At 31.9% G+C, this 27,296-nt stretch overlaps 1 protein-coding gene across 1 annotated transcript; it reads left to right on the top strand.

Moving 5' to 3' along the window:
• The first annotated feature begins 19,081 nt into the window (after window positions 1-19,081).
• Window positions 19,082-21,326, top strand: LOC25500490 (transcription factor MYB26). Its single transcript, XM_013588915.2, has 3 exons — window positions 19,082-19,355; window positions 19,450-19,579; window positions 20,518-21,326. The coding sequence occupies exons 1-3, from the start codon at window positions 19,223-19,225 to the stop codon at window positions 21,299-21,301; spliced, it is 1,047 nt and encodes a 348-aa protein (XP_013444369.1). The 5' UTR covers window positions 19,082-19,222; the 3' UTR covers window positions 21,302-21,326.
• Window positions 21,327-27,296: the final 5,970 nt, after the last annotated feature.

The raw sequence follows: 27,296 nt of genomic DNA, 5'->3' as shown, positions 1-27,296 counted from the left end.
AGTAAGTGTTGCTAGCATTCCTTAATAAATAAGTCTAAAAATATTAACCTACAAAAACAGGAAGATATAAATTAGCTTAAGCTTTATTATAAATAAAAGAAGCTTAAACTTGGTAAGTTCATGAAAACCCATTTTCTTTTACAGAGATGAAAAACCATTGTTTGTTTGAAATTGATTAAAAAACGCATGGCTTTCAGATTTCTGTGTTAGCTTTATGTTGATTTGGAGTTAAAAGACATCGATTGAGATAGCCAAAGACATTGGAATGGATATTAACAAATGTTTTGTTGACTCTTAATGATAAAGGGTGTGGTTGATTTACTAAATTTAACCTATCCATAAAGAAAAACATAACATATTCATACGATTTTGTTAAGTTTACATAAATAAAAATAAACATAGCCTTCAATTTACATAAAAAAAACATAGCACAAAAAGGTTAAAGTTATAGAACATATGCCATATGAAGATGGTATTAGATGAGAACATACACGTTATGCGGGTCATCAGGATAGTCATCTAGCGGTTGCGACACCATCTGCACCTCCTCCTGCGGCTGCTCATCATCGTCCGCGTTCCTCTCCAACCACTCTCGCCTTACAAAAGCATTCATGGAAAGTCTATTGTTCCTAAGACGATCCAAGTGCTCCATAGCTGAATCATGCAATATCACATATACATTCAATTAACAACAATCAACAAAAAAACCAGAAATAACATATATTGTTGCAATTCAGATTATATTTGCTGAACCAGTGACAATTTTGTTAGGTAGATATAATCAGAATAGGTTCAATGGCAGAGAAAAAAATATGACCAAAATATTGACAAATCGAGGTAATGAAATCTTACCATGTGTTTGTTGTTCGAAAATGCTTGAAATATGATGCTTTTGAGCAAAAAAAAAAACCTTTCAAGAATCACACAATATTAAGTTTTCGGATTTTGGGGTGTGAGAAGTTTGGTTATGGTCAAATAGAAATTGTTCAAGTCATGGGAGTTTCTAATTTCGAGTATTATACACGACGCGTTTGGATTTTAAAATTCAAACTATAGTTCGGTTATATTTGCCGACGCGTGAGTATACAATGATGTAAGAAAAGTAATAGTCATCTAAGACCATCTCCATTGAGAGGGTCTTAACTATTTAAGACCTGGTACCTATTAGGTACCCTCAATGGGGAGAATCTTTTTCAGGGTCTTATAAGACTCGGGGTCTTACTTACTACCCCGACTTTTAGGCGGGACCCGCACTCTTTTAACATTAAAAATTGAAATATAATGATATAAAGTTATTGATAGTTGATTAGTGGGTCCCATTTAAGAACTTTGTGTCAGATCTGGGTTGGAGTGATTGAGTGTTTAATCCGGATTCTATTTAATTATGTAATTTTTTAATAATAGCTCCTAATAATTATTAGGAACTATTATTAAAAAATTATAAATAAAATGGATGTCTCCATTATAGATGCTCTAATAGAACGTTACAGAAGGTTCATCTTTTTTACGACCCATACATGTACAAATTCAATTGCTTTTCTACTGTCTTTTGGTCACATGGAATTCAGCAAAAAGTGAAAAAGAAAATAAAAGGCTCCCCTATAGTTAGATTACCTAGCAAGCAAGCCACACTCTAGAAAGAAGAAAAAGTTTCAACATTCTAATTTCAAAAATATACTTGTTGTCACGTAGATAGGAATAGGAGTAACATAATTTATTTTGATATATCAATCTAAATTCATGCAGTTGGAGACTTTATGAGATATGCCACCATGTATGTGGTTTCAAGTTCAAAGATGTTCCACGTTTAATAGTTAGGAATATTCAAATGCAAATTGATAAAAAAAAAAGTCAAAACCCGATAAAAAAATCAAAAATTGTTCAAAATCGCTATTTTTAAATAGAAAAATGTTAACAAGTACATCCAAACACTCTTTAAAGACTTAAACTAGTAAGATTTTTTTAAAAAAATAAAATAAAATTGTGTATTCAAAGATTTGGAAACTTTAGTATTTGACAGTTTCAATTCATATTTTTTTTAATTTGAAATGTGCAAAGAGTTCCTAGAGACACTCATTAGCAACACACTTTTAAATATGTTTGGGCCATTTTAGATGAGAATTTATTGCTTTAGTTCAATTTTCAGTTCACAACCTCATAACTGAACCGAACTACTTTAGTTGCATGATGATATTGACTTAAGACTTGAAAATGTATTATTTTCAAGATCTCAGGTTCGATAATCCAAACATTTCACATTGGTATATCATTCCATAATCCAAACATTCGCATTAAGCCATTTTAGAAGCAAACTGTCAGTACTTAGTGGAACAATTTTAGCAACTTGGAGTATCTTCTGTTGGCTCGTCATTAAATGAATACATACTTTGAAATACTCCATAATTGAATTTTAACCGATTTGAATTGCTTTGTTTTACTACCGTTTGTGTTACGGTAATTAGTTTGGGTTGATTACAAAATTGAATAAATGCTACGGTATGAAATAGATCAGCTTTGCAAGTAAAAATGAAATGTACATTAAACATAATTATGCAGAAATGGACAGTGGACTTGTATAAATAAAATGTTATTTTGGATTTTTTTTTTGAGTGAATGTTATTTTGGATTGAAATGCCATAAATGAAATAAGAGATTTTTTTTTTTCACCAAGGAAGCGTCTAAGTCATCGGTGACTTTGAATTATATCAATGAAATATAGAGAACATGATTCTCACACCGTCGTTAATCGAACACCCCCACCCGAGTCAATCGACAGACGACAATACTCAACATTGTGCATCATTGTTGTGTCTTCGTGGTTGAGACGAACATTGATTTGGTTCAACTGATCTTTAAAGCCAAACAATGTAACATTAACACATAGCCTAAACATATTGGGTTTTACCTATTGTAGTACACTACAACTAGCTCAATGTTCATATCTAATATGTAAGTGTTCAAGTTTTGTGTTGTGGCTTGTAAATGAACGAACAAACCAATTTATATAAGGTTATGTACGTTGTGGACCACATAAATTGTCGGTGCAATGTTGACAAAAAAAAATCATGTATTTGACTAGTTTAAATTACCTAATGTAAAACGTGGAAAACCCCAAATGCACAATTTTAAGTATTATGTGCATGTTTCAGATTATATAATCCAAATAAATAAAATATTATTTTAGGATCATACAATCTAAAATATTTTCAAAATTCAGACGTCGTCGTTACCTGAGAGGTTTGTTTGGAGGGTTGGAGTGTGTTACACGTTTTCTTTGACTGTCGTTATAGTCGAGGAATGTAGTGTGTCTATATATAGTTTTGGATTCCTCTTCATTGTTTATTCTAAGTCATCTTCATCTTCATTTTCTTTGAGGGTGGTTATGATGTAACGGTTTCACCGCTGACCATTCATATTATCCTCAAAGTTGTTTTGCGATATTTGTGATGGTAGTACGGTGATCAATAGAGACCTTCATGTAAGTAGTTGTGGGGGTTAATATGATTGGTGAAATGTGACTGTCTCCGTCATCTTGTATTCTTGGTCACTTTGGAAATAGTTCTCCGTAGGATTGATATTATAAAGTTTATTTGATTTAGGGTTATATAAGTTTTTAGTCCCTAAAAATATAGTGAATTTTATTTTTAGTCCTCATAAAAAAAAGTGACAGGTTTTTGTTCCTATAGATTTTTTTAGCACGTAGATTTAGTCTTTGTTAAATTAAAAATTGTTTAATTATGCTTAAAATTTAAAAAATTTTATTGATTTTTTACGTACAGGTTAACAACATTTTTAGAAACTCTTGTATAAAATTTAGGACCAAAACATGTCATTTTTTTTATGAGGACTAAAAACAATATTGATTATATTTATATAGGGATCAAAAATATATTTATCTCTTTAATTTATATATGTATTTTACCCGATGATGATGTACATGGACAATGAAGTTCTGTGGAATTAATAAATTTAGTTATCATTGATAAATTATGCTATTTTAAAATTGGGTTGTGTCATGTTTAAATTATGTTATCTCTATAAATCAAATATGCACATTATTTTAATACTATTTCGGATTATATAATTGGAAGTCAATTTATAATAGTTCGGATTATGAAACCCACCCCCAAAAAACATGCTTGTATCCAACAGAGGGTGGATATAAATCCAAATACATTCGGAAGTTTTAATTCAATTTTATTTTTTTTAATAATTCAAAAAATATGAAAAACACTTTGTATTATAAAATACGAACAATGTAAACTTGGCAAAAGGGAGGGCGCACAAGAAATGAGGATGATAGGAAAAGAAATTTTCATAAATAGACGTGTAGAATTTGAGCTTTGTAGACTTGATTTTAAAAAAAAAAAGGACTAGTGATGCAGTTCATATTAATCTTTTCACTTTTGGACAATTGTTTGTTCGAAATAAGTATTAAAATAATATTTTATAATTGTAATTTGGATAATCCAGAACCGATCAAAATTATACTGCATCAGACCATATCAAATTGTTTGAAAGAGATGTTCAAACCAAATTTAACTGTGGATATTTAAATTTTTGAATCAGCTGATTTTTTGTCTAATAACCGAAGCAAACTGCATTGCGAACGCTTCTATTAATAGTCACATGATATATCATATTAGTTTATTTCAAGATCCATATTGAAAAGTGAGTTAGTTTTAGGGTGAACCACCTTCATAAAAGATCCATAGTAGACGGTGGTCTGGTTGATGTCGTTACAATACAAACTACATATCTATTTTTCATTGTTTAAATACAATCTATATAAATTACATCATTGTCTCAATCATAAAAACGAGGAGGGCCATTAGACTTCCAAGAGATGAATTTTGTTGGAGTTTTCAAAATTATCGATGGTGGATCATATAAATATATGTAACCTTCAAATAAGTTGAAATTAAATTGTCATGTAAGTGCATTTTGGTTGATAGTTTCATTAACATTGATATATAAAAGTCGGTATTTGAATCATATATTCTTCACATTTATATTGTGCGAGTCTAACCACATTTGTTTTTTTTTTGTTGCAAAATTTATCAATTATGGTTTTTAAAATATGGATGGCAAAAATGCAATTTTACAGATCTAAATTTAGAATTCAAACACACCTTATACAAGGTTTGAAACCTTGTGGCAAAATGCAATTTTATGTTAAGTCCTGAGCGGAGCTCGTGAGATCATCCACATTCATCCAAGAACAACTACATAAGTGAGATGGACATTACATTTTAACCAAAAACATTAAGACATTAGGTTTATAGGTCATCTCACTTATAAAGTTTAAAACAATACGAGACCTTCAACTTACACTTGCTACACAACAATCTCCTTCTGAGTTGTGAGTCCAGTTATTAGTTCCACCGTTGTTGTTGAGCCAATGAGACACATCGGCTTAGCACCCTTAGTTAAAAAGACTTTCGACACAGAGTCGGTTGACCATCAACCTTGATACCACAAGTAAATTGAACATTTTGTCCAAAACAAAAAAAAAAGTAAAATAAATATCACACTTTAACCTAAAACTTTTAAGGCATTTGGTTTACACGCCGTCTCACTTAAAAAATATTCAACTTTCACATTTTAAAACAATGTGGAACTCGCACCGACACTTATTATATAATATTTTAACATGTCTGAACTTCAAAATCCAGATCTGTATAATGCATTTTCAAAACTTTTGGACATGAATTTTTTTGGGCATCCGAATTTTAAAATCCTAATGTTTAGAATGCACATATGTACCTATTTGAGCCCATTTTACTCGGGAACAAGCCACTGGCCACTGCTTGTGTTTGGTTTTCTTCTTTCAAACCTTCGATATTTCTTTCAAGCCTTATTAAGATTCTAGAATCTAGACTCTATGCTTTACATAAAAGGTACAGTTTAGCTTCACTCTGCAAGTTAATAACTAATTCCTCCATAAAAACCACTTATGTTGCTTCCTTGTTTCAACAAACCACACCATCATCTCACATCAATTGAATTCACCACAAATCCAGCAGTGTTATCCACCCATACTTCATCTACATAACAAAAAAATGGCTAATGCTTTTTCTTCCCTAAACCGAAGGCTTCCCATAATAATCGTCCATATTCTAAAATCCGAAAGAAACAAAAAAATGTCCGAATTTTAAAATCTGGATGTGTAGCAAAGAGATGTTTCCTAGTTTTCAAGGGGCATGCATGATATGTTAAGGTGGGAAAAGAATTTCTCTTCACATCATCCTTCTTCAATAATGGAACTTGTATGATCCGGTTCTTACCTCTAATAAACCTAATAGAATACAATAATTGACATTGGACATGGCTTAAACTAAGAAATTCCATTCCCTCTACGTCAAATTTAGTAAATCAACCACACCCTTTGTCATTAAGAGTTACATATTATTGTAACAGAAGCTAATGTCAAGAGGCAATTACCGAATTAAAACATATTCATACACATTAGCAGGGCCAGACCTTGGGGTCTGCAAACCGCTCAATGGAGCTGGGCCTCCCCAAGGTATGGGTCTTAAAATAAAAATTATAGCTCAGTAGTATTATTAAGTACTACCCCACTATTCCTCAGGTTTCCACTTTTCTTTTCTGTTGTCTTGTTTTAGGTCTATTAGAATTGGATCATCTTGCTTTTGGTGTTAGGTCAATGTTTTTTTTATGGTGGTTTGAGGTTCCTCGTGTATACGGTAATGATTTTCATCTATGGGTGTACAACATATATACGACACCTTGTATTTATCTTTTAAAAAATTTAAATAGAACATTGTTCTTTTAAAACGAATACATTTTTATTTTATTACAGACCTCTTTTCATTTACAGAGCCAAGCCTCCGGAATCGTAACGACCCTGCAGATTAGTTGCCTGAAAATTTGGTCATAGCAGACTGTACTATGAAATTACCAAACCGTTTCACCCTAATCTCCAAGACTCTAATCGTGAAGTGCACTAAGGTGCTATGTCGAATCGTCACCTCTGAAATCAATGACACTAAGCTGTAATCCTAAAGCAACCTTTCTGCTACCCTCGGATGCCTTCCTGATCAAGCAAAAAAAAAAAAAAGTCGTCTACAGCCTGTAGGTAGCAGTTCTGTTTCGAAAAGAGATCCACAATATGCTACAAGCCCTTATTATCTATGTATCTGTAATCTATGCTAAATTTCAAAGCTACCATGGTGCATAGACATAGGCAACAATATTCCAACAAAGGTTTTAATTTTGGTTCATTAATAAGTTTTGAAATATTCTTCATGATTTCATGGTTCTTTCGCCTATCCCCCAAGCCGAAGAGACATCAAGATGAAAATACGAGAAATTTACCGAGAAAAAAATCACAATTCCTCTTTCGCCGGATAGTGCTAGGTTGAATGGTCATTTTTGGGAAAAAAATCATTGGATCATCTGATGAAGTATCCCCTGCAGAACAAAAATGAACACTAATTTAAAAAATAAAATAAAATATCTAGAGGGACGTAATTTGCTTAAAATTTCATAAAACATCATCTAATATTTAAGCTAGTAAGAGAAACACACTTTGTAATAGAAATGTAAAGCATGAATTTGAGAATATAGGAAAAATCCGGTCACTATAGGAGTAAGTTTTGTAAAACTATAAAACTTAATCTGCTCAATAACTTGTTACTTGCATTGACTTTCCATCAATATTCAATAGCTGGTTTGAAAGGTCTTGATAAGTAGGTAAAGTCAACATAAATTCATACAATTTAAAAACAAATTCATGCTTCAATAGAGAACTTTACATCAACATGTAAAATTTGGCGTGCATAACAATTCTATCAAGATCGAGATCTTGCCTAAGATCGGGAGGGGGGTAGCAATTGAGCTTTGCCTCCAAAAGTGACTGGCTTCAAAAACCAACCCCAAGAAAAGCAACATCTTTTTGTTTCTTCTTTCTTCCAATAGCAACACTATTTCTTTCTTCTTCTCAACCTCTCTCATATTCCCTCCCAATCTCCATCTCTTAGCCGCGTGCCACCACATACACACCGGCAACCACCGCCAGTCCAACCTCCATCTATCTCTCAGCCGTGCGCTGTCATCCAATTTCTATCATCACTTAATCAGTCAATTTAAAAAGCTATTTTAAAGAATCACAACAATCAGTTCTCTTTTGCATAATTTTTATTTTATTTTATTAAGGATTATTTTTATTATGAGAGTCAGGCCTCCAATTTCATAGGACGGTCCTAATAAGTGATAGGAACCCAAATTAAAGAGAAGAAGAAATGCATTTTGTATGAAAATAGATGTATTAGAGAAGGAAAGCCATGTAACCCCAAGGAAAAACTGAATCATGAAGCTGTCTTCAATTTGGGAATTTGGGTGCGGGCTCGACGCTCTCTTTTGCAGCTTGTTTGGTTACTTTGTGCGTGGATCATTTGGAATGATCGGAATCAAAGGTTGTTTACTAATATAGGTAGTTCCATTGATAAGTTGTTGGATAAAGTGAAGCGACACTCTTTGTGTTGGCTAAAAGTTAGTAATATCGTATTTGTTTTCGGTTATGATTTGTGGTGGTCAAGGCCCTTGGATTGTTTGGGTCTGGCCTAAGTTTTTGTTGGACTTTGTATATCTGTAATTTTTTGGGCTCTCCTTGGTACACCTTGTACTACGAAGAGTTTTCGGTTTGTTAATATATAGGTTCCATTTTTGTTTGTTTAAAAAAAAAAAATTGGGAATTTGGGAATAAAGGAATAAATTAGGTTTTCTAATTTTATTCCCTTAATTTTTTTATTTCAATATTAATTTGTAATTTAATTTTATGATATTTTAATATATAATCTTTTAATTAAAATGACATGGAAATGAGGTGTCAAATGATATACCATTTATACAATGTTGTGTAGAGTCCACATCATTAATGAGGATGCCACATCATATTTAGAGGAGGGGGACCAAATTTTTTTTGTTGACTTTGAAACTAGGGGATCAAAATACTAGTTTTGGAAAATGGGATATCAAAAATTAACAATTTTAAAAATAGGGGGATCAAAATTGCATTTAAGCCTGCATTGTTATATATTACTTATCTCGACGTGAGTATAATTAATTGAAAGAAAAACATGCTGTGGTCGATGATGAAAACACAATATGTAATGATGCAACACAACAGCGACTGTACTATATGGTCCAACTGATCTCTAGTGAATAATCAATATTAATTCATGTTCTAAAATGGACCACAGATTCACCAAAGAAAGAAGATAATACAGATATACAAAATAACACGTTTAAATATTTTCAGCTCCAATTAGGCTAAACGATAAAAAGTTGGTCAATTTCAGAACTGTGGACAAAAACATTACAAAGGTTTAAATTAAACAGTACCTCCAATACCTTAAAGTTTGACTTATATCTACTTTAAGGGATGTACGTAGTTCATAAAATTCCCACGCGAGATTATGTTCTATCAAACAATGGCAACAAATCAGGAAAAAGTGGTAAATTTTCTTTCTTTTAATAATGATTCTGAAAGTTTTTTTTATTTGGAGTGATTTTTCAATCTTCCTTTCACATAAGGGTTGCTATGAATGGAAGAAAAAAGATGAAAAATGGGGTCTTGTAGGACCACATGAAGGCTGTTTTCTTGGATATCCCTTTTTATGTCGGCTTATTGTTTTTTTTTTTTTTTTTTTGTACAATATTGTTTTGTTTTATTTCCTTTCTAAAAAATATTATTAACGAGTAAAGATTTTTTACATTTGTTTAAATAATCAGAGGATATTATTTATATTTTTATAAAACTTTTTTCTATTTTATCCATAGTTTTAAAACTCGACACGGTCATCGATTCGACGGGGGTACTGGGTCAATGGTCGAACCATTGAGTCATTGGTTGAACCGCATGACTGAATCGGAACCACTCGGATGACTCGGTTAGATAACTCGGTCCTTAGATTAAATTTATATAGTTATATAACCGGATTAACTCGGATTGAATCGGTGATTCGGTCACTTTAGAAACTAAAATAATTAATGAGTGTTGTAATTTAAAAAAGGTTTACATTTAAGGACAAAAATAAAATCAAATGGGTGTTTAAATATATGGACGAAGAGAGTAATACATATTCAAATAAATATAGTAAAATAAAAAAATTCTTTCAAAAAAAATATTGTAAAAAAATGTTTATTAAAATATTTGAGATGTCAGACAATAATATTTAAATGATAGGAGTGTGCTTGGTTACTTAAAAAAAATAGAGTGTACTTCGTTGCCCTAAAAAAAACTGTTCAGTTATTATATATAAATAATAAGAAGTAATTTTAAAACAAAAGATGTTCATGTTGCAGTGGATAAGTGATTGCCTTGCAAGCTGGGGGACGCGGGTTCAACACCTGCCATTTTTTGGCTTAATTAATTCAATTAATTTCTGCTTTACCTCAAACCGGTCCGATTTGTCAAACCCACCGGTTCATCGGTTTTTCCCGAGTTTGACCGAGTCACGTCGGTTCAGTCCGGTTTGATTACATGACCGATCCGTTTATCAACTCGAACCGGTCACCCCATCGGTTCCTGGTCGGACCAGTTCAACCGGCCGGTCCGGTCCGGTTTTCAATACTATGATTTTATCTCTTCAAATAGATGAAATGAAGAGGATACTAACTTTTTTAAACATTCACTATTTTATTTAGCAAAAATTATTTAAAGCCAACCAAACAATTGAGTTTAAATGGTTAATAAATTTTCTCAATGATGAATAGTTTCAAAGAATCCGAATTCAATTTCTCATTAAAACAATTCTTAGTCGAGTTACGTTTTCCTTACGGTTGCATTCCGATACACTCAAGTATTGGACAGAACAGTACAAGATAGAACAGTACAACACAAGGCAGAACAACATAGGACAAATTTTTTATGGCATTGAGTAATTTTTTGTTTTATACGATTTTTGAGGGACAAAATGTTATTTTGGTATTTTAGACAATTTGTACGTGGGATAAAAAGTTGTGCTGTGGTTTGGTGAAGGACAAAAATATGAGTTTTTGTCCTGTCCCTTGCCTCTAGTTTGTCATGTACCTTAAACAGTTTTACAAATCAAACACTGGACAACTAGAGTTGTTTTGTCCTATCCTTCATTTTTTAGCAAATTAAACGCACCCACATTGTTGGATCATTAATGCTACCATATTGATTAACTAAGTGATGAATAAAAACCTCTGAAGAGCGATGATGTATTAGAAAGCGATTAATGAGTTTAATCCCAGCAATCTCAATTGTTTTTTTTTTTTTTTTTTACAAATCTCAATTGTTTGTTATTTCCCTCTTCATTTATCATTTATGTACAATTTTATGAAACAAAACAAAATTCAACCTTGAACCTACACAAACGCTTACGGACCCGATTGCTTTAGATTTATAAAAAATGGATTTTTCCTTATATTTTTAAAATGGATTTTTTTTTTTTTAAAAATTTACTCAAAGTCTTGTTAACGAGTGCCTCCAGGGCACTCTTTAAACATTCTAAAACAAGCAATTATTTTAAAAAAAAATAAAAATTCAAAATGTTTCAATTTCCACTGCATCGATAAACTCCAGATTTCTGTCAAGACAACTTCACCGGCATCAATTCATGGCCGATACCGTCACCGGAAAAGTAAACCCACTGTCACCGTTGGACACACCTCTTCAACTCTGATATGGGTTCCGGTTTGATCTCGCGAAGATGCTGATTTTTTCCAGTGGCGCAATCGATAGCAACGACTGGCAGGTCGTAGATGTGGGTGATGTACTCAAGGAAGTTTTCGGTGGGCTTGCATAGGTTTTTGTTATGGCTCACACGACCAACCGTATTACTTCCGCTAGAACAATTGTTAAGAACAAGAGCTATTTAGAATGTTTTCTTAGTATAATAGTGATGATCTGTTGCTAATGAGTTAATTAGTGGCTATTGAAGACACACTCTGATTTATTATAATCAGTGGCTATTGAAGACACACTCTGTTTTATTATAATAGTGATGATCTGTTGCTCACACAACCAAACGTATTGCTTTTGTCTTGTTTTTTATGCTAAAAAAAGTGTAGGAACTGTAGCGCGTGGATATTAGGATTTTACACGCGTCCGTGAAAATTCTTACTGCAATATCGGTACTGAATAACAATTCTCTTCTTAAAATCCTTCAACAGAAAAAAAAAAAAAAAACTTTTGTTTCTTAAAGAGTGTTCAGGGGCCGTTGACATTTTCTTTACTCAAAAATAGTAAAAGTTATTTTAAACTTATTTGATATAAGTTAATTTTTTTTTTTTGACATTCATTAACTTAAATATACATTGTTCGAGATTTTATATAGTAAAAATCACCTATTTTTTCAAAATGACATCTTTTAAAAATGATTTTTATGAAAAACTATTTGAATATATATATATATATATATATATATATATATATATATATATATATATATATATATATAGATTTTTCAAAATTTTAGTATAAAAAAAATTATAACCAAATGATGAAATATTTAGAATGACATTTTAAGATAAACTATTCAATCGAATTTTCCATTTGAAGTTTTCCTTGAAAATTTCTTTGTTAAAAAAATTAGAATTCTGCTCATTACCCAAATGGATTCGCTCATTCCCAAAGTAAATGATCGAAATGCCCCTACGCATGTTAACATGCGCTAGTGCAAATTATAACGTAACTTAAGATAAGTAGTGTGACTTAACATGCGCTAGTGTTATTTGTGTGTTATTTGTTGAATGCTTAGCGCAAGTTAACATGCGCTAGAGTATTGTGAAACGTGAGTTAACTCACGTTGCCATTTGCACTAGCGTGAGTTAACTCACGTTCATAGCAGACAAAAGAAACTGCAATAAATGCAGTGCAGTAACAGAACTGAAACTTGAAAAGTGTAGAATGACCCGTAATCACGCCACATTCATAACTTAATTGAATTACGCCAATTTAACATAGTTTTTCTCACAATCACATAATCACACATAAACGATCCAAACGGTCCACATTTCACACATTCGTCGGTAATGACCCGTAATAATTTAAACACACTTAGTGACACGTAAACGATCCAAACTAATTCATTTCATATATTTATATAATATTAGTTACATATTGGTCATAAATATCAAAATTACACAACCGGTCACCAAAAAATATGTCGAGGTGTAATACCACAAAAAAATAGGACGAACACCGACCGACCCAAAAGTGTCATAACCTATCTAACTAGACTAGTGATAGTGCATATTCTTCGTCTTCATCCATGACTTCGATCTCTTGCTTTGGCTTTTCCGGAGTGTACAAATTAATAGGATTGTGCTCATTTGTTGGTTTCTTGGGCGACATCGGCTCCGTAGACATGAGCTCATCGAAGGCGGCTTGTCTATCCAAAAACTGAAAAAGCCATTGCTCCGCCACACCAATCTTGTGAGTCATCCACTCCTTAGAAGGAGGTGGTAGCGAACAATTTTCTTTCAACTTCACATGAAGAAAGTGTTCCGGAATTAAGCAAAGGCACATTATGTTGGAATGTGGATTAAGTGGTGGAGCACTCCGGATTGGGAAATATGTCTCACATGCACCACCCATTTCGGACAAAGTCAATAGAACAACGACTCTATTGTAGGAACTAGCAATAATGTGACCCATATCCGGAGTGGTCAACCATTTCTTCGGTGGTGCATCACCATTTTTACTTGTTAGAGGATGTAAACCATCGAAGATCTCTTTGTAACGCTTCTCGGTAGCATAAAACGGCAAGTAGTCATTCTTGTGATTTTTCGACTCATTAATAAGTGCATTACGAACCAAAACATGACTATCCTCATTCAATCCCATGTGCCTAGCTACGACCAGGAAACCACAATTATCATCCCCTTTAACATTCACAATATCTTCAACAAAAGGTCTCATGAGATTTGGAATTTGTGAAATGTATGGTATTTGCAAATAAGGTTCCTTTTTTGAAGTAGGAGTTGAAGTTTGTGAGCAGGACCAAGTGCCAAGACGTGAACCTTTAGTCTTTGGCACATTACTCTTGGCATGTGAGCATTGACTATCGGAATTTTGAGCATCAATAATCTCCTATCTAGAGGGGATTCGACCCGTGGACCTTTTTTTCGGTGTAGACTTCACCCTTTTAGGTGCCCCCTTGGTGGCCAATTTTCTCGGGACCACATGAAGGTTGTTTTCTTGGATATCCCTTTTTATGTTCGCCAATTGTTTTGTTTTTTTGGCTTCTAAAGATGATCATTAATGAGTAAAGATTTTTTTTATTTGTTTAAAGGAAAATGCTAACAAGTGCATTTGTTAAGAAATCTAAAAAAATAAAATAATAAATAGTCATTTCAGTCTCTGATTTTACACCTCGTTGTCACAAATGTCCCTGACTCAGGATTAAATACAAAGAAGTCTTTGACTCTGCACTTCCGTTATCACTTTAGTCTCTGACGTTAAATGATTATGTTAAGTAATGATGTGATACATGTTATACGATGACATGACATTTGATGTGTCACAAAGAGTAAAGTGAAAGTAGAAAATTGTCATTTTGGTCTATGAAGTAAAAATCAATATCCACAAATTGAATTTCAAATCTCTAAATTCCTAAATCTTAAATCCCTAAGTGTCATCTAATTATCTCTTTTGTTCAAAATCAATCTTCCATTAAACACCAACTTAGTGTTAAGTCCATGACTGTGCATACTTACTATCAATTAGGTCCCTGAGAGTAAACATGTACTCTCACTAAGGTCCCTGACAAGTTGTTAGTTTAACATAATGCTACCTACTAACATTAATAAGACATTAATGTTAAAAGCTTGTAAACTATTGTAATACTTGTCAAAATGATTCCATAATTTAATACTAAAATGTCTTATTGATGTTAATAGGAAACATTACGTTAAACTAACAACTTGTCAGGGATTAAAGGGTTACCCCTACGTATTTATCCATAAAAAGCTCCCCTAATCTCAAATAAATTCATATATTACATTTATCATTTTAAAGATAAAAAATACTTTGACATAAACTAAATTGTTATAATAAATATATTAGTTAAAAATATTTATAAATTATATTTGTAACCTATTAAATATATGTCCTTACAATAATATTAAACATGTGTATTTTTATGTCATTTTATATTTATCAGTTACTTCAAAAGTTAATTTTACCAAACACTTTAATTTCAATCAACTAGTTTTTCAGCTATAAGCTTTCAGCTACCAGTCATCAGCTATAAGCTAACTTTTCAGCTATCAGCTACCTTATAGCTTAATTTTACCAAACATGATAGACTTTTAGTAAGTGTATTAAAACTATCGAAGTAATAAAATAAGTTCGTATCCATGAGGACTGTGTTAATCTCAACTTAGCAATAAAGTTAATATCTAGGATGTGTAAATTTTATAAGTGCCTGAGACAGTAGGTTTGTGTGCATAAAAAGTAAATAAAAGTTGTTGAAATATGATTTGAGAAGGATGATTAAGCCGATGAATCCCCTATTGTTCTATATGAGTAGTTTACCTCCTTTTATTACTAATTACTATTCAATCTTTACGACAAATTAACTAAGTAGATTTGATCAATCTCTTGACTCAAAACCATTTCCTAAGTTATAACCTTTTAATCTCTTAAACCGATTGAATAACCGCGGAAGCGATAAAAGAACGTTAATTCATGAGTCATGATCCTCAATTTTCTATCTCTAGGTTCCTATGTTGAATCAAACAGGATTACTATTTCAGGATTAAAAGCTAGTGTTAATAGTCATTCAATTCCTAATATCAATTCATGTAATTGCACGAAGCTAGGGTTAATAGTCATACAAAGCAATTATCTGAAAAGCAATGAACACAAGTAATTCTGAATAAAGACTGAATCGCATTAATAATACAGAGAGTATCAACTACTGATTCATATATTACAATAGGATCATCATGGCTTAATCAACAAGGAAATTAGCTAGACATGATCAAACGAATAAACAACATAATAAAGAAAATAAACCGATAGAGTTCCGTCGTTGCCGGCTTTGCTCCACAGTTTATATCTCACGGTGCTGTTGTTGTCCTCCAATTATCATGTGCTTCCAGACTTGATTCCTACTGTGCGGCTCTATCTTCCCAAAACCATGTGGCCAAAATTCCGATCTCCTGGTACGGCTCACTTTCCCCGACGTCAAATCCCCATTCTGTGCGTGAGTCACTCCTTTTTATTCCAATCCTTGTGACCTTGCTGCCTTCTTAATTGATGATGCATGTCACGTTTTTTCCTTTCTTTCTCTTGGATCAAAATAAGCCTATTAATGAATTCTTAAAGCATTTCTTTTTGACACCTCCTGATTTACTCTTCTTTGATCATGTTACCAAATTAAGTACTAAACTAATAAAAATAGAATTAAAACTTAATTAAAAAGACTCTAAAAATGTGATATGACGGACTGTCATCAAAACACACCTTTAAGAAGAAAAAGAACAAAAATCTTGTTTGGTAATCCTGTTTTTGAAAACAGTTTTAGAGATGAAAGTATTCCGACTAATATTAAAAACTCCATCAGTTTTAGAGATGAAAGTATTCCTACTAAACATTAAAAACTAGATTATATATGCATTTTTACATTAAATAGGATATCTTGTTGCTGTGGATGTAAGTATTTTGTAGGCCAATTATAAAAGGAAACTGCCATATATTACAATATTAGTAAAAAAAATTATGATTTATAATTTAGATGTCTAAATATCGATCAAAATTAGATCTTATTCAATTGGATAATTAATCATCCAAAATTATCTGAATTGTTCATATAATGTAATTCTGTTGATAATGTCGATAATATTAGGTTAGACACCTCCACCCGAGTTTAAATCCGAGACCTCATAGTTATATGTGAGTATCGATAGTACTTGTCACTTTATCAAACAAGAAGAAAAAAAAGGATTACATATGATTGATTAAATTAATGGTTTTTTTTTTTTTTTGTTAAGTAGTCTAGTGGCTGAAACTCACACATTTTAAATGTGAAGAAATGAGGTGTCCGGGGTTCGAACTCTAGCCCTGCATATATTATCCAATGTTCCGATCAATTGAGCTAAGCTCACGGAGACTTAACGATTATTTATTTATTGAATATAATTAAATAATAAACTGTTATTCAAGAAATAATGGAAAGAAATAATGAACAAAAATTCAATTCAATTAAATTAATACTCCCTATGTCCCATAATAACCGAGCCAATTGCAAAAAAAAAAAAGTGTCCTAAAATAACTGAGTCATTTTCACTTTCCAATACATTATTAATTACTTTTTCCCCTTTATAACTCTAATTAATATTAATTTCATCACTCCCAATTCAATATATTCCACTTTGCATTTATAATAGTGGAGAATGCACCAATACTTAACAAAAGCACTTAAAACGTTTTTTCTATCTCCTTCATTTATACATTTTCCTTAATATGTGTGAAATAAACTTTTGGCTCAATTAAATCTACAGAGGAAGTATAAGAATAGACAATAATTCAATTCAATTAATATAAGAATAGATTCGCTGTGTGTGAGCGTCAACATAAAAATAGGTAAAAAATAATAATAGAACTTCCACTTAATTATCAAACTGCCATTAATGAAAATTGTACATTTTCTCTGTGTTTTCTGTTTTCAATCTTTGTTGAAAGAGAAAAGCAAAACCCATATTTGCTATTTTGGTTTTTTACTTTTAAAAACTGCAAAATGGAAAAAAGTTTTTAAAAACAATTTTACAAAATCATACATCCAAACAAATTTTCTAGTTTTTAATTTTTAAAAACTGAAAAACAGTTTTTGAAAACTAAATCAAACAGACCCTTAGCGTAGCTAATTCTAATTATGAGAAAGTCTTATAAGCTTGTGGGAGGAGAGTTGTGAACCAAGACAAATTCTAGGGTAGAAGAAGCACCGAACTTAGCTAGAAAGTCAACACACCACTTCTTCTGCCGAGGGTGTGGGCAATAGAAGCGAGCCAATCAAAGTTAAGAAGGTCCTTGATGTCTTGGATCAAGTTGAATATTTATGGAATCTATAAGTTGGTTCCTTGAGAATATGAACATGATGGAGGGAATCTGTATAGCGAATAACAACTTGAAAATTCAGTTCCTAAGATAATAACAATCCTTGGTGAATTGCATGAAGCTAAGGAAGGACGATGTAGAGGTGCTAACAATGTAGCCTGAAATCCAAGACATTGAAGATTGACAAAGTAAGGCTCCAAAGCCATCTCTGATGGATTACCTAAGTGGCTTCCATGAACTTTGATGGTGGTGCAACTATGATTAGAAGAGCTCCACTTAATCTGACTATCCTCAAGATTAGCGGTCGACAAACAAGAAAAACATGAATTGAGGATGTAAGACAAGTTGCAAGCTTACATGATAAGATGGTAAGCAACGATCATACTATTAGAGAAACAAATAAAGTTCATATTTCTTCAAGATCACCACACCCCCAATGATAAATATGTTGGAATCATGGAGGACAAAACCGATGTTTAAAAACGATTACATTGATCGAATGACATTCATCTCTCATCCGCTTATTTTGCAAATTGAGAATGTTATCATAAAAAAAATCTTAATTAATCCCTTCAAAACAACATCATTATATAAATACACATTAGAACATAATGAAACACTCACGAGAATGAATTCTATTACAATTCAACACAAAATAAAATACGGTCCAACATTAATGCACAAAACTGACTTATATGTATTTTCTCTCTTTTTGTTGATGACCGTAAGGAGATATTTTAAATATCCATGCACAATAAACCATGTGACTATTTGCCACCCTAGCAATTATCTACTTTTATAAGAGGTGTCATGCTCTTGCAGTTGAAGCTGCATACCTTTTATCAAGTTTCCAAAAACCTTTATATTGGGCCACCATTGTACAGTTTCCGCATTGAAGTCACCACCTCAGTGCACTCACAGTTTGTGCATATATATATATATATATCCTTTTCTCTGTTACTCTGATCACACCATTCTTTTCACAATTTAATGCAACATGTTCTATTCTTAAACTAAAGCCAAAGATAGAAGATAGAGCTTCATCTGTCATTTCTTTCTCTCGTTATTAAAAGAACACCAAAATAGCTTATACATTGTTGCTGTCCATTGGAATATTTGTAATTTCAGACTTTTTGATCAAACTAAGGAGAAAAGAAACTAGACATCATGAGACATCATTCTTGTTGCAACAAACAGAAGGTTAAAAGAGGATTATGGTCACCTGAAGAAGATGAAAAACTCATCAAATATATTACAACATATGGACATGGTTGTTGGAGCTCTGTTCCAAAACTTGCTGGTATTAAAAACATCTTATACAAGACTATTTCTTTTAACATATAGTTTTCAAATTAACATTTTTTTTTTTCATTTGTATATCATGATGTGTGTAGGTCTGGAGAGATGTGGAAAGAGTTGTAGATTAAGATGGATAAATTATCTAAGACCTGATTTGAAACGTGGAAGTTTCTCTCAACAAGAAGTAGCACTCATTGTAGAACTCCACAACATTTTAGGCAATAGGTATATTCATTACATTAGCTCTTTTGTTTTTTTCTTCTTAAAATTCAAAAGTTACTCTGGAATGTCGATTTATTATTTTTTACACCATTTTCATGATATATTTCCCTATACATCTAGGGCTAATAACTGGTACTTCATCCGGACTCTAAAAAAAAAAAAAAAAAAAGAAAAGGTAACTTGTATCCTTAAGACACAAGTTAAGAGAAAAGGATTAGCGATTACAGGGAGCAATTTTTAATCGATCCCTAATTGCAAGGATGAAATACATGTTTAAGCCATTTTTGAATATGTAATAAATAGAAGGAAATAGAATGTACAAAACTTGATGAAATATTTCTACTTTTAGATTCCTTAACATGTGCCCTTAGGGCACAAGTTCGCATGACCCAAAAATAGTGATTAATTAATTGTGTTAATTTTAAAGATAAAATAAGTTTTAGGGTCATGCTAACGAGTGCCTTAGGGGCACTAGGACACTTGTCAAGGATTCAAAATTAGAAATAATTACGTAGAAAAAATTATTTTTGTTGTTTCAATATCTTGAATGCACACTTTTTAAAATAAAGTTTTCATTTTAAACTTCATTTTTTTTGAAGGATCATTTTAAACTTCTTAATAAGAACACTTGTCAGCATTTCCTTAAGTTTTACTTACTAGTAAAAGATTTTTCTTAGTAGTAGTAAGAAGAGTAGCTAGGTGAGTTGAAATACAATAAAATAATAAATGTTCTATTAATATTTTAAACAGAAAAATATTGCAAAACAAAAGAGAGTAGCTAATAATATATATTTTTTTTTTTCAGATTACAAAATTCTTTCTTTTATTTATTATTTATGTAAAAAATAAAAAATTGATGGCACTTGTTTTAGAACAGAGTGAATATTTTACTTTGTTTTCTTTCTTTTTCTTTTAACAAAATTTACACTTGTTTTGGACAGATGGGCTCAGATTGCAAAACACTTAACTGGAAGAACAGATAATGAGGTGAAAAACTTTTGGAATTCTACCATAAAGAAGAAAATTCATTCTCACGATATTACTCCATCTTTCATCACATTTTCTGATGTTCACACCCCATACCATAATACTGGTTCAATGGAAAACTCCTTCCCTTTAAATGCAAACCCGAATGTGACCCTCAACTTCAATCATCATCACCATCAAGATTACCTATACCATTCAACCTCATCTCCAAATCAGCAAAGTAATTTTCATCAAATTGATACAAAGGTAGACATCAATGACCATTATAATGCCAATTTCCTTCACATTCAAAATCCGATGGCACAAAATATTGTACAACCAATATCTAATCTTTCTACTTATGAAGATACATGGTCAATAGACAGTGTAGCTCTTCATCTTAACCCACTAAATCAAGAAAATCAATTTTCAAAAAGTGACACGACCCCGCTTAACAAATTAATGAACCCAATTGAATTAATGCAACAATATGATCAATATCATGATTTGGTTGAACTTGATGAAACTGTGCCTGAATTAGAAAATCATCAAAGCCTTGAGGATTATGCTTGTAGCATCCTAGATTCATCTAATTCCCAAGAACATGAAGCTCCTGCGAAAATTCAGTGCTACAGTACGTCTGGTATTATTCATCCATTGGATTACAATATTGATGCTTTCATGTGTATGTCATCATTGCCATCATCAATCAGCCAAATAGTCACAAATCCTATAATTCCTTTAGGATGGGAGTCTTAATTAAAGCATTGGTATAACTTCATTCTAGTGAGCTCCATTATTTCTTTGCATTAAATTATATATGTAATGTATTTTAATTTTGTTGTCAAGAGTGTGTGTGTGTGTGTAGAGCTTTTATTTATTTGCTAACCTGAACATTGCTATTTGAATGGGTGAAGTGATGCTTGGTGAAGTGTAGGACCCATTTGCATGCATGTATGTTCGTCGCATAAAACTATATATGGATGTTATTTATGGAGAGCTACATGTTATTGTTAACTAATTATGTTTCCATTAGGGTACTTTAAATTACGGTTTAAATTAAGCATTTACTACGTCGTTTGTTCTATTGCTCTCTTTATGAAGCATGCATTGTCAACCAAACTTTACCATTGTGTATATATATAAAAAAACATGAAGATCCATATTAACAAAATGCACTTTTTTTATTTGGACAAAAAGTACACTCTTATCATTATTTATACCAATCTAAAATAAAGGATAATATATTAAATCTTATTCAATATTGGTTTTTCAATCGAGCTATGCTATACATAGCCAAAAAAAGCCTCACGAAAATATCACGAACGCTCGCTACAATTTTTTTATAGAAAATGTTACATAAACACCCTTTATTCTCATACACCCTTGTACACCTCATGCACTAGGAAGAGAGAAGAGGAGAGGAAAGAGAAAGTGTGATTGTGCGGGATCCACGTGACTACGTGTCAGATTTTTGTGTGGGTGTCAAAGGGTGTATTGCCACCTAAGAATGTCTATGTATCATTACTTTTTTTTTATTTACGGTTTGTGCCTTTGCCTTCTTACTTCCCAATAAATCTCGCACAGCTCATATTCTACACACCTTAGATCGAAACTTGCTTTCCATATGCAGTCTTTATTTTGTACCTACTCTAAACATGCATCAACATTGTTCCTTTAGGAAAACCGAGAAACATCTCTCTCGCTCTAGTTTAGTAACAAAAGTACTTTCTCACTCTAAGACTTGGTTTTATGCATATGACAAATGAAGATGTAAACATCTCAAATAACCATTAACAATATTGTAAACTTCTAATAAAAAATGAAAAATCAGATAAATATTTTGATTTGGTAAGAGTATACAAATCCTTCATCCCCTATGTAAATTCTGCAATTCTGAAGTAATGAAGAATTAAAGAACCCAGATGATAAAAACATGAGCTTTTTAGTGAAATATATATTTGATGAGTAGGGTTTCTTTCAAAAATAAAAATAAAAAGAGTAAGGTTGAAGGGGGAGTGGATCCTCTCCGGTGGAGATCTCTCCTGTTTTCTCCTGTTCCTTTAATTACACTCTTTCTCCCTTTTTATTATTACAAACACATTCTCTCACCTATTTAATAGAGGGCTTATATTTCACATGAGAGAAAAGAACTGGAGACAATCTCCTCCCGGCTGAAGGAGATGAAAATTGAAAGAAAAAAAAATGTTAACTTGTGTTCTTAAGGTACAAGTTAATGAATCAATAGTAGAAATAATTTATTGGAATGTGCGCATTTCATATAATCTTTAACTTTTTAATGAATTGAATGCACAAAATTTTGAGAGGCCAAAAGAACAATAAAGATCTCATTTTTGATGATCGACTGCTCCTATCTATACAATTGCATAATAGGGAGGTCAGAGATGGCGCAACTCGAGGTCGTATGCTCGACTGTCCATCTAAAGCTAAAATACCATCCGAAGAATGACACCATCACCACTCTGCACGGAGACATCGAAGCTAGAACAAGATGTTTCCTCTAGGCGAATAAGAGCCAGAGCTCGGATTCCCTAACTGAACAATCCTCTAAGGGTAAAGGGAAAGTTGATGCGAGCACTCTCTGTAACGCCCTCTCTAATTATTTAATTATTTTAAATAAGTTTAGAATATACTTATATGATTTGTGTGATTTATATGATTTATTTTGATGAGTGATATTTTGTTATGATATATGTTATATATTTATTAATATAATATATATGTTATTTGATTTAGAAATATATATAATCTGTTATAGAAATATGTATGATTTGTTGTAGAAATATATGTCATTTGTTACAAAAATATATACATGATTTGTTGTAGAAATATATGTCATTTGCTATGGAAATATAAATGATTTGTTATGGAAATATATATATGTTATAGAGATATATTTGTTATTTATTATTGTTATAGAAATATTTTATATATATGTATATATTAGAATAGAATATTAATATTTGGATTTAAGAGAAAAATAAGTAGGTTAAAGATTTATATAAATAGGAGAGACCTAGTTTAGAAAAACATAACGTACGTACGACTGCTTTTGGAGAAAAGGGAGAAAAGTCAAGAGAAGAGGGAGAAGACCTAGAGGCTGCGATTTTGTGTACTAAGGTAAGGGTGAGACTAACTTTGCAATTCTATTAAGTATGTGAATCAATGGTTAAGTTTAACATGAATTAGGATGAGTTTAAGAAGAATCGGAAATTAGGTCAAATTGATAGAATTGATGATTAAACGGTGGAAACTTGTTAAAAAGATGTAGAAACTGTCCTTAGACCTTAGATAATGATTTAGATGAATTCTGGAATTGAAATTAGGCTTAGAACCTTGTTAGATGATGATTTTCGTGTAGAAAGTGCATCATGTCCGAGCCTAGATTCATCGCTCGCCACGGCGAGCTATGATCCTCGCCTCGCGAGGGATGATCTTCATCTCTCGCCACGCGAGCCTTCCCCTTCGCCTCGCGAGTGTTTTGGTATTGCTCGCCATTGCGAGCAACCTTACTCGCCATAGCGAGTTAAGGCAGAGAGCATGTTAGATTTTGTGTTTCGACCTTTTGAGTTGAACCTTAGATGTCTTTGAGTACCTTTAGGTGCCTACTATTGATTAGAGAATGATTTAGAACGAGATTGAACCTAGAACAACCTTAGTTGGAAAGTTGGCTTGTACTCGCCACGGCGAGCAGATGCTCTCGCCTCGCGAGCACTTCCAGAATTGAGTGTTTTAGTGCATTGTGAGACTTGAGTTGCTTGGATTGGTTAGAAATGAACTTTAGGTACATAGTGTGACCTATTAAAGATAATGATTGTGAATTGTGAAGCTATATTGAAATGCTAAGTGTTTATAATGTGATTTATTGATTGATTGCATTACTTGAATTATTATTGAATGATTAGGAAGTTGTTGAAAATGAATTGATATTAAGCTGTTGATATGATCTGATTATGCTGTTATTGTTATTTAACTAAGTTGCATGAGTTGTTGTTGATTATCATTTGATATTGTTATATCCTGAGATGTTTATGTGTCGCCTATGTTGTTGTTGTTGGTTATGTGAAATATTTATATGCCTTATGTGGAAGATGTTTGATGTTTAAGTTGTTGATGCTTCACATTAATATTGTTATGTTGTGAATTGCAATTGATATATTGATATCTCTCTATTGTTGTGTGATTTGACTGTGCTACTGCTGTTACTTAACTAAGTGCATGATGTCTATATATATATATTATGAAATGATGACGTTTAGCTTCAAATTATTGGATGCATGATGATATGTTGATTACGATGATTACGGTGTTTTGTTGTTAAGAGTCCATGCATAGCATTTCATTGAGCTTTGTCCTCACCACGATTAGGAGCTTTGTCCTCCGCACGTTTTAGGAGCTTTGTCCTCCGCACGATAAAAGTATATTAATACTTATGATGACGATTGGTACCACATGCATATAAGTGTCTAAGTTGCATTATCGCATATGTCGAGTCAAGGTCGTTGTTGATGAATTATCATCCATGAGTTGTTAAGTTGTCGATGAATTATCATCCATGAGTTTGTCGAGTTGTGTTCTACCCATGTGTTGTTAAAGAAGTACCTACGAAGATTGTACGATGTGAATTATATGATGTTGACTAAAATATTGCTATGTTGTTTAACATGTTGATTATGATATTGTTATGTTGCTACGTTGTTTAACATGTTGATTATGATATTGTTATATTGCTATGTTGTTTAAGATATTGATTATGATATTGTTATGTTGCTATGTTGTTTAACATGTTGATTATGATACTGTTATGTTGCTACGTTGTTTAAGATATTGATTATGATATTGTTACGTTGCTATGTTGTTTAAGATATTGATTATGATATTGTTACGTTGCTATGTTGTTTAAGATAATGATTATGATATTGTTAAGTTGTTATGATGTTGTGTATAATTGCTACTATTAAGTGATGAATATGTTGTTCTATATATGATTAATATTATTAAGTGAATATTATGTTATGTTATTGATGATGATCGAATGTTGTGATTACTTGGTAATTGTTTATCAAAGATGCTATGATGTTTAAGATGATATTGTTTAAGATGTTTATGTTGAAGATTTATGATGTTGATGTTGGTGTTAGTATGTGTTGATTATATTTCCATAAAAAGATGAATATGTTGTTGTTATATTATTATATTATGAAGAGATGATGTATATATAATTATTATTATTATTAAATGAATATCATGCTATGTTGTTGTTATATTATTATATTATGACGAGGTGATGTATATATAATTATCATTATTATTAAGTGAATATCATGTTACGTTGTTGTTATATTATTATAAGAAGATGTTTATGTTATGATGAAGATAATTATTACTATTAATAAGAGATGATTATATTGTATTGTTTTAAAGTTATTAGTGATGATGATTACATGTTGATATCTATGAGTTGTTAAGTGTACTTGATGATGTTTATGTTAAATTGATAAGTTGTCTTTTATTAATGAATTGATAATGAGATGTTTGATGAATAATTATTATTATGAATTAATGATGTTGTTATGTTGTATATGAATTAGGATTAAGATGTTGTTATGCTATATATGAACTATGACTATGATGTGATGATCTATGTTTGTTACGATTTGGTTAATATGTGTTATATGATGATATTTATAATGTGATGAATATAAAGTAAATGATAATTAGAGGTTAGTTGGATTATTAAGAATTATACATTAAGAAGTATTATTGCTAATAGATGAAGTTATTTGTGTTGTTAAATATAATTATTGAATTATATGCTTGATATTATTGTTTTGTGAAATCTCACCCCTTCTGCTTGAAAATGTTGCTCTTCGTATGAGTAACTTGCAGGTATTAATGATTAGTAGGAGTGGTGGCTCAAGTGTCTTTAGGTGCTCTGATACGTAACGGGATGAGAATTTGTTATTGCTTTCTATTCCTTACGTATTGTTTCTGAAGAGTTATGACTATGTTTTTAGAATGGATTTTTATGACATAATTGTAAAGAGGCTTTAGTGCCAAAGACTGTTTTGATTATTGAATAATTTCCGCTGCGAAGTATTAAAGACTTTTTAGTTATTGAATTTTAAAGGATAAATAGTTATTTATACAGTTTATGATTTTAAGAAAAGAATGTGACATTCCGTTTAGGTGAATTACTCTGATTAAATAAATGAAATTTTCACGTTGGGAAAACGGGGTGTTACAATCTCGACCCCAGGTTCACAAAGTCTGACCTGTAGGAGAAAAAGAAATAAAAGAAGGACCCACTCAATGTGAAAATCCTGAGGTCAATCCCTGACGGAGACTTTGAGCTGATTCCCTATGGAGACGACCATTCAAAGAACTTCAAAATTGGCAAAGAGCTTCCTGAACTAGTGCGAGCTCAACTGATTGCTTGCCTACGGGAACATGCTGCCTTCTTTGTTTGGAGTGCAGCTGACATGCTCGAAATCGACCCTAGCAACGCTTGTCATCAACAACATAGGAAGCAATCTCCTGAAAAAACAGAGGCTGCTGAAAAAACTGTAAAAGACTTCCTAGAAGAAAATTTCATTTATGAGGCAAAGGATTGAACCGTAACAACTTCCCTAACTTAATTTAAAAAAAAAAAAAAAATCAGTTTGTATATAAAGACTATTCATCATTTATAAATACATTATTAAAAAAATTATTTATAAATACATTGTCAAAC

This window comes from Medicago truncatula, chromosome 8, assembly GCF_003473485.1.
Source record: "Medicago truncatula cultivar Jemalong A17 chromosome 8, MtrunA17r5.0-ANR, whole genome shotgun sequence".
In the NCBI taxonomy this organism is placed as follows: Eukaryota; Viridiplantae; Streptophyta; class Magnoliopsida; order Fabales; family Fabaceae; genus Medicago; species Medicago truncatula.
The sequence above is the reverse complement of the archived record's forward strand: the minus strand, read 5'-3'. Positions and strand labels throughout refer to the sequence as shown.